The sequence below is a fragment of the Mustela putorius genome, unplaced genomic scaffold, assembly GCF_011764305.1.
Source record: "Mustela putorius furo isolate JIRA1106 unplaced genomic scaffold, ASM1176430v1.1 tig00003863_pilon_pilon_pilon, whole genome shotgun sequence".
In the NCBI taxonomy this organism is placed as follows: domain Eukaryota; kingdom Metazoa; phylum Chordata; class Mammalia; order Carnivora; family Mustelidae; genus Mustela; species Mustela putorius.
The window spans coordinates 28,247,104-28,256,448 of NW_025422015.1; the positions used below are offsets into that span (position 1 = coordinate 28,247,104).

General features: G+C 45.1%; 1 protein-coding gene across 1 annotated transcript in view; it reads right to left on the reverse strand.

Annotated features, from left to right (window-relative positions):
* The window catches only part of RNF217 (ring finger protein 217), a 149,169-nt gene extending 146,258 nt beyond the window's left edge, over window positions 1-2,911 (reverse strand). The window contains exon 1 of the mRNA XM_013061168.2: window positions 1,901-2,911. Coding sequence (XP_012916622.2) covers window positions 1,901-2,767 — 867 coding nt within the window. The 5' untranslated portion in view covers window positions 2,768-2,911. The remainder of the gene's footprint in view (window positions 1-1,900) is intronic.
* Window positions 2,912-9,345: the final 6,434 nt, after the last annotated feature.

A 9,345-nucleotide genomic window follows, 5' to 3' on the forward strand; every position in this document is an offset into this window, starting at 1 on the left:
TGACTCATAATTTTCTTATTTATTATTTTAAATAAAGTATGTTTTTTCTTCACTGAAAGTTCTGTCCAATACTGTGGTATATTCATGCCGTCATAATTACTACAGACAAGCTTCAGATCCAGTTCTGAGGAAGTTTTTAGTGGTTCTGTATGATACGACACTGCATGCACCCTGCCACCCTTCCACTCCCCATTCCTTCTCTTCTCCTAGAGATCCAAATAATTGACTTCCTAAAACTAACTTAATCTGCTTTGGGGAAAGGGTTTACCTTAATTCAGGAAATCAAACTGCAATGCAGAATACCCCAACCCATAGGACTACCTCCCTTGAACTTCTAAACCCACTGAATTTGTATCTAGCCTTTAAGGATTGTGACTTGTTTACATCACATCTCATTATACACTACCTTGTATCGTTCCTGTGTACACATCTGTTCTCCCAGTCACTTCCTGGGAGCAGGGCCCATATTTTGGGAATGTATGAATCCCACCACAGGGATCTGCACACGGATGGCACCAACATCTGTTTGCCGGTGATGTCATAGAAACTACCACAATGAGAGCAGACATTCCTCCAGTTTTAAGTATCTGTTTGTGGATAAACCATAAAAGAGACATCAGTCTCTTACAGGCGTTTGGATAATCTCAACCATCTTGGCCAAGTTAGTGTTTGTGTAACATTCCATTCTGTCCAAGTTGCCCTTTGCATTTCTGGTTGGGCAGAGCACACACTTTCAGTCTAGACACCAGCACGGATTACCCACCAAACACAGAAGAACTGCACCGTGTGGCATCCTGTTCCGTTCACTTGAGCCAATGTTATTAAACACTCTTAACGGGAAAGGGACTCGACAGAAAACTATCAAACCCCAACCGCACTGTCTGGCAAAACAAACACATACATAAGGAGCAACTTCTGTGAATCCAAGACACACAGGAGTATTTTTAAAGTATAGAAGCCGTGGCCTGAAGGGTGAGGTAAGACTTCACGGAAAAAAGCTGGCATCTGAACAGCCAGGGTTTTGAAAGAGGACTAGGCCTACGACAGTCAAACAGGGGATCAAAGGGCATTCCAGATTGTGCACAACACTCACAGAAACAAAACAGACTGCACACTGCTGGAAGAACTCATTCACCATCAGTGAAGGAAAGCTGCTCTGTTGCACTCTTAAGCTTTCCAAGAAAAAAAAACAAGCTTTCCAATAGGGAGCTGAAGAAGAAAGTTCCACCAGGGCTTTTTTTGTTAAACCTCTTAGCCTTGCTTTGCTTTGTTTTGCTCTGTTTTGTCCCCTCTTAAAGAAATAAAGTACTGTGCTGGCATAAAACTTCGGTGAGGAAAAGCACTTCAGCTTTACAGCAGAATAAGTAAACTGCTAAGTGGGCAAGAGCCAAGGAGTGAATAAATGAATGAATGAATAAGTGAATGAACGAAAACATAAATAAAACTTTTCTGGAATATATAAGTAGAGCAAAACTAAAAATTCAGTCCTCGGGGACCTGAAATATTAATTCCAACCCTTCTCTTCACCCACTCGATAGGTATTTACGGTATTTGGTGCCCACCATTTGTTAGTTTCTGGAAGACCAGGCCCACGAGGCACTCTCATTGCCCTCTTGCTTGAGCTCTTGCTTGCAGTTTAGTCAAAGAAAGCAGCAGAGGACAATACATTGTAGCCGGTTCCCTCCACTGAAGCCCGAAGCTCATGCAGAGTTAGATTCCAGTTAAGTGAAACAGTGAGGTCAACACAAATAATATTACAACGACAAACAACTATGAGATGTGAGAAGCTGACAGTGGTCCTTGATAAGGCTGTCCCATCACCTCTTCCTGTGAGCTGGGAGCAGGCATTTGAAACGCTGAACCAGGGGGGCAGAAGAAGGGACAGAAGGGGGAAAGTTACCTGGGAGCTCAGGTAGACTTTGAGGCACTCCTCACACACGGCCTTCTTGCAGCAGGGCAAGGGCTTGATGGGTTTGTCTTCCAGGCACACCCGGCACATCAGCACCATGAGGGGCACGTAGGGATCCCCTACCCCACCCAGGTCAGAGTAGGGTGGAGCTCCCAACAGGCTGGGCACGGAGAACGGCTCGGGCGCCAGGTAGAACTCCAGCTCGATGCTGCCGCCGTCGGGGGTCAGAGGGTCTGTGGGGAGGGACAGCCGGGGGCTGGGGAAAGAGGAGGGGGTGCTGGGAGCGTTCGTCACCGGCGGAGCCCGAGGTGAAGACGCGGGCGGCGAGAGCGGCTCCGCGGAGGGGGCCTCGGGCAGGTCATTCTCCACGCAGAACACCGAGCAAAAAACTTGTCTCTTGCCGGGGACTGGGCGCCGCTGACCCAGCACGTCCAGGACCAGTCCGTCCGCGGTCCCGACGCGGGTCCTGGGCTCCCGCTCCTCGCCTGGGGGCGCGTCCCGCAGTTCATCCCCTCCCTCGTTTCGGTCCCCAGCTTCCTCCTCTTCCAGCCGCTGTTGCAAAGTCTGGGGGTTGAGGGGCCCGGTAAGTGTCAGTCCCGCGGGCTGCCCGGGCGCTCGGCTCCTCCTCCCGTCCGGGCCCCACCGGCTCTTCTCGGGCTCCGAGGCGCTCGTGTCCGCGCAGCCCGAGTCGCTTCCGCAGCCACCGCCGCTCGGCTCCGCCAAGGCGGCGTGCGGCCCGGACTCCCCGGCGCTGTCCCCCCGCGGCCTCGGGGGCTCGGGGTGGCCCGTAGCGCCACCAGCGGGGGCCCGCGCCTCTTGGGGCCCGCCGCCGCTCACCGTGCTCTGCTCCTCGCCCATCGCCGCCCGCGGCCCGCGCCGCCGCTGCCCATCCAGCCGCCGGGACCCCCACCCGGCGCCGGCGGGCAGCGGGGGCAGCGGCTCGGCTCGACTCGCGGCTCCGCTTCTGCTTCCGGGTCCCTCCTCCGGGGCTGGGACTCCCCGAGCTCCCTCCGGGGAGCCCGTGCTCCCGGGCCGCGGCAGGCGGAGAGCCCGGCCCGCTCCGCTGCTCCTCCTCCTCCTCGTCCTCCGGCGCGGGCGGGGACCGCCTCTGGGGCGCCGAGGGCCGCTCGCTCCGGGCGCCGGCGCGCCCGCCCCTCATGCAGGTCGGGGCGGTGCCGTGGCCCCCGCGTGCCTCCGGGCGGGGCAGAGGGTCCGGGGAAGGGAGGCGGCCGTCAGTCCCGCGCCATCGCGGGTCCCAGCTGCGGGCCGCGCGGGACGGGCGGCCGGAGGGCGCTGGTCGAAGGGTCCAGGGGCCTGTGGCGCCGCCGCGGTGCGCACCGGGAGGTGCAGCCGGAGCGCGAGCGAGCCACGGCGGCCCCTGGGGGAGAGGCCGGAGCAGGCGACCTCCCTCTGCTCCTGCTTCACCTAGAGCCCTCCTCGCTGCCCCTCACCCCACCCCCTTGGCGCACACCTCCCCACACGTACACACGCGCGCAGACACCCGCGCACTCACACGCACACCCGAGTGGGTGTGATCTAAGAGCCGAGATGCGCTCTCGCGCCCGGAGTTCACACTGGACCTCAACAAAACCCTTCAGGCTACGCACCAAGTAGAACTTCGTACAAAATCACCGTATACTCAGAGCAGAAACTAGAAAACACGGGCCACTTAAGATTGTGGCTTCTCTTGGATCCATCGAATTTTAAATTCTCCAGAGAGGGAGTTCAAAGAAATAACGCCAGGAATTGTTCGTTAAAAGTGTTGCATGTACTAACTCTGTTTTCTGCCTTTGGGGGTAGGAAGGATCTTTGGAACTCACAAATAAGCCAAACGTGCTTTTAACCTACTCCTTCAACTGGAGCGCTTTTGAAGTCTGATTTAGCTAATTTGAGATTTATCTTGTTCCCTCCTCTTAAGTGGTTCTCTTAGGAACTTTTTTTTTTTTAACCCTTTAAATAATACAAAATAGATAACAGGAGGTAGTAAGATGGCCTGGCCTAATTAATAAACTAGATCATTGGTGGGAATCATGAGGAGTTAGTCACATTAGCATAACCGTATTTATCCTCCAAACTGTTTCCAAGACAACAATTACATTTGAGCCAGAATTTAATTATGTGTTAATCTATCTTTATTTTACAGGAAGTATTAGTCACCCAGACTGGTCTGTTTTAGTTCCCTAAAGCCAATGAAAACATTTTGGGGAAGCCAACCCTTGTTTTTGCATCTTGAAAGCGAATTCAATTTACACATTCATATAATAGGAAGGAGTTGTGAAGTGTGTAGCATTATTTTATCTTGAAGTTGTTATTGGTTTGTTCTAAAATATTTTCCAAATCAGTTACAAATGCTAGAAAGGCAGCTAACTATGCAATACTTTAAGAAAGCAGCCCAACATCCAAGCACATTTCTATCCTTTGTGTCTGACACTCAGTTGCACCCTAGAGGGATGAATCCAATCAATCAGTCGAAATGCCACCTCGTTTAACAGTCTGACCCAAGAATGAAGAATTGTTATTTGGAAGAATAAATGCTATTCAAGGGCTTTTTTTTTTTTCTTCGCTCATTTTAGCTAATTAGTTTCCTATTAATTGCTATTTTCTCCAAATGATACCTTTACTGTTTAATGTTCTAAAGACAGGGACAAGAAGCCTACATGTATTGTGCTTTTGGTGTTTGCCATCTCATAACTATTCCTCTATTATTTCAAAAGAGATATAAAAGTAATCTGTGCTTTCCAGGTGACAGCAGGCTAAAAGTAAGACTACAGTAACAATAATGAATACAAAAATGTATAAATCCACAACGTCTATAGGATCAAATGCCTTAAGGTCCTCACACAGTTTTGGGACCCCCATCCTGATTCATGTTTGTCATAGGTGTTCAAAGCACTTGTTCTTGCAGTGCCCACCACCTTGGTCCTTATCCCCCCAAGCTTCCATTCACTGATGGTAGCTTTCCTTGCCACTGAACCAACTAGAAGTCGCTGTTAGAAATCCTGAAGACTCCCCAAAACTCTCAGCCCTTCTCCTTGCCCTGACTTCAGTCACCCTCCAGACAGACTCAGACTTGCCTAAATCCTGGGCTCAGCCTCGCTGGTGTTCAGTCTGGGACCCTGGCAGCATGAAAATGAGTTAAAATGCAAAGTTAAAATTTCGGTCAGACCATCATTTTCCCCTGAAATGAAATGCTTGAAGCACCTATAATGATTGTGATGACAGGATTCACTTTTTAAAAAGGATTGGTTGAAAATATACTTGCCACAGCATAAATTTCACTTATCTACCACAAGCTTCATATTCTCAAAACCCAGACCATCTGCTCCACATCAGGCTGTTTATAGCTGTTAGTACAACATAAGCACGATTTGCCACTACCAGTTTGAACACTCAGTATTTTCTAATCGTCAGTGAGCTAGGCACCTTCCTTAAAATCAAGACCAGCATTGGGAGACAATGTCAAGTTTGAGAATTAACATAGTTAGCTGGCTTAGATAGTTATTACTTTTCTTACTCTGGCCTTTAAACATGACTTATTTTTAGTGCCCTTAAGGATTTTTATTCAGACATTAATTTGAACATTAAAAAGCCTAGGTTTATTAACTTATTAGAAAAATGTTATGAGATATAAGAAAAGGTGAATCATTTTAATTTTACACATTCAAGGTAAAACTAATTTCTTCATGCCTGTTGTGGAGAAGAAATGCATAACATTTAAATACCTTAAAGGAATTATACAGCAAATGCCAGACTTGTTTTTCTGCCAGTCTTTCAACTATCCGAACAGGCAAAAAGAAACACAAATCATTTAATTTTAAAAGCGAATTCATTTCCTGGGGGCACTTGGGTGACACCGTCATTTAAGCATCCAACTCTTGATTTTGGCTCAGATGGTGATCTCAGGGTCCTGTGATTGAGCCCACCTCCCCGCTCGGCTCCACACTCAGCGTGGAGTCTGCTTAAGACTCTCCCTCTCCCTCTACGCCCAACACCATGCACAATCTCTCTTGAATAAATAAATAAATCTTAAGAAAAGATTCATTTCCTGAAGGCAAAGGAACAGAATGGAATTCTCTTCTAGGCCTGCTTCTGAAAGACACAGTGGAAATTTTGTCCTCCCATTCCTGTTCTCTCCCTTCTTCATCCATGGAGGAAGAGAAACTGCAACATTAAAGGAAAAGGCATCAAGAAGAAAAGAAAGGGACTCAATTTTTTCCCCTTTCTTTTTCCACCTTAATTCCCTAAATCCAAATAGTAGGCTTTTATAAGATAAAGTTAAAAATAAAATAAAACAGTGTATCCCTTCAACTTACAAACTAAAAGCCTAAATGCTTGGAATGCAGAGGAAACCAAGAATAAAGAGGACGACAAGGAGGTGAGGAAAGGAGGAAAGGGAGGAAAGAAAAAAGGAAGAAAGGAAGGGAGAAGGAAGGGAGGGCAGGCGGGAAGAAACGAGGGGAAGAACTTTAGTTATTATTACCCAAAATAACTACTTACACTACTTTACCCTATTGAGATATTTTGTTCTAGTGTTAGCATCTGTGTGTGTAAAAATATATTAAATGATAAATTCTTTTTTTTCTGCCTTTTTAAACTTAGTAATATATTCTGAATATTTTCTTTCTTTTTTTTTTTTTTAGGACTTTATTTATTTATTTGTCAGAGAGAGAGAGAGAGAGCACAAGCAGAGAGAATGGCAGGCAGTGGGAGAAGCAGGCTCCCTGCTGAGCAAGGATCCCTATGTGGAGCTTGATCCCAGGACCGTGGGATCATTGACCTGAGCTGAAGGCAGATGCTTAACCCACTGAGCCATCCAGGTGTCCCTGGATATTGTCCATGTAATTAACCCTCCTCCGCGGTCCCTCCCCCTGGTCACAAACTCTCTCTCTCTCTCTCTCTCAAATAAGTAAATAAATCTTTCAAAAATCTTTAAAAGATATACAACATTTAATATATGTTAATATTTCTTATTTATACTAACATATAACCTTTATAACATTCCTAATACACCATAACATAAAGTCCTAAAAATTAAATTGCTGCAGAAAAGAGTAGATTTTTTCGGAGTGGGCTCTTGGCGCATATTACCACAGAAACTTAGCACCAATTTATAATTCCATCAATAGTGAGGCTATGAGTGTCTATTCTCCTATCCATTCTAAGGAGATTTTTTAAAATTCAAAATGCTGTAAATAACATCTTGCTTTTTAATTAATGAGTACATTATTTTAAATAAAAAGGGGTGAGATCAAATATTAACTGTGGATTCCCCTTTGGATATTTACAATTCAGCACTACATTGATATGATTCTCTATTCCTGAAGTTATGGTTCTGACAGCTTCCTTTCCTCGTCTTATTTTTGAATTTCCTCTTTGCCTCTTCCAGGGACAACAGTGATCTAAAAATGTTCAGAGACAGACTCAGTAATAATTAATACTTCTAAATCCATAATACCAATCTCTCATTTCCAAAACACAGATTCATTTATTTGAGTGCACAAACTCATTCCCAAATGAGTACGGTGCCAAGAAAATCCCATCTCTCAACCCACACTGTGGAAACTCTTTAAATTAAGACAAAAAGAGGTCCACTAACAGTATAAACTTGACCCTTCCTGGACAGAGAACCAGTTCCCGCCACACTGAAGAAACACCAAGACCTTGCGGTTTTAAGGCAACTCAAACTTTCCACTATTATAGCTCTGGTTTACCAGAAAGATGTCAGCCCAGGCTCTGCATTTAGAAATCCCCAATCTCCTCTTCCCAAGGCACACAGTGACATGAATAGAGAGGCAGGTTCTCTCTGTCCGCCAGCTTCTCTTTCTAAAAAGGGTATCAAGTCACAGCATTCTCCTGACAGGCTTTGTTTATAGCAGAAGTCAGAAAAATTTACAGCCTGGCTCCTCCCTGGCCCCAAGACTGGAATTCTTCATTGGTTCAGTAAGCAAGAGCAAGATAAATCTCTCTCTCCCAGTACCATCGTTGCTAGGTAATTCACAGTGAAGGAAATAATTTTGTTCAAACGAAAGGATAATCAAGCATCAAAGTAACAGAGCTGAAGATGCACTTGTACAAAGCAACACTTCTAGTTCTGAAGAGCAGAGATTTTCTTAGCAGGAGAAAATCTCTTCCCTGGAAGAAGTAAAGGGTAATACTGAGATTTGTTTAGACAATGGGACATGCTTACAAAACTATGTTAAGTGAATAAAGTCAAAAAAATGTAATGTGTGATATGACTACAACTATGGAGGCATGTATATCATAAAATAAGGACAAAAATAATAGTACTTATTGTATAAGGTTTTTGTTGTTATAATTCTCTTCTTCCTAAAATTTCCAAATACTGTTGCTTTTAGATTGGGCAAGAGAGAAAAAGAAGACTTTAAAAAATTTTTTTAAAGAGTGAAATAGCTTCATCCTAATGAACAGAGAAATAGGCTTGGTGTTAATAGATGTTATTTGCATGTACACTTGTGACAGGGAAGGGAAGCAAGTTTTCCTATTTGTGTCACAATTCAATTTAAGAAACACTTTCTGAACGTCTATTAGATCCTATGTCAAGCTCTGGGAAATACAGTTTAATAATTTGTTCAATAGACAAAAAATCCTTTCCCCAAGTTGTCCTTTATTATTAACTTTAAATCATCTCTGAAACACTTTAAACTGTCCAGAGCATATCTTGCCTGTATATGGAAGCCCAGTTCCTGGCATTCGACACATATTTACTTTTCAACAAACCATTTTGAAAGGACAAAGACAATGACAAAATAGTCTTCTATAGTGACTTAAGCATTATATGGAACTATGGTTCTGAAATTATGTGCCAAGTTGCCCGGAGGCACAGCAGCAACCTCCTAGGGACACCGTGGAATTTTTAAAGTTCTTGGGGCACCTAGCTGGCTCAGTTGGTGGAGCATGTGACTATTGATCCCAGGGTCATGAGTTTGAGCGCCACATTGGGGGTAGAGATTACTTTTAAAAAATAAAGGAAAATAAAATTCTTGAGGGTATCACAGCATTGCCTCTTGAACACCATGCAAATTACTACTGTTAAGTTGTTTGGACCTAATTACTATTAGGGATTTCTTTTTGCCTAAAGAGCACCATGAAAAATAACTGAGACACACTGGTGCCAAAAATTTAAAAAGCTTGCAAGCTCAGATAGGCATGGAGCAGAAAATAACAGCATAAGCACCTTAAGCTCTTAGAAACTTAAACTTTAAATTTACAAGAGACACTTAGGTAGTAAAGGATTAACCTGGCCTAAAGAAAGGTCCTTGCCCCCAGTTCCTAGGAGTAACCTTTCCGTGCTGGCTGCAGGAAATGAGTCTCTTTGTTTACCTGGAGTCCTGAGGCCATGCCACATAGTCTATGTGAACCGTGTTATTGATGGTGGAGGTCTTGGGTCGTGTGATATCAATTGGACCTCTGGAGGG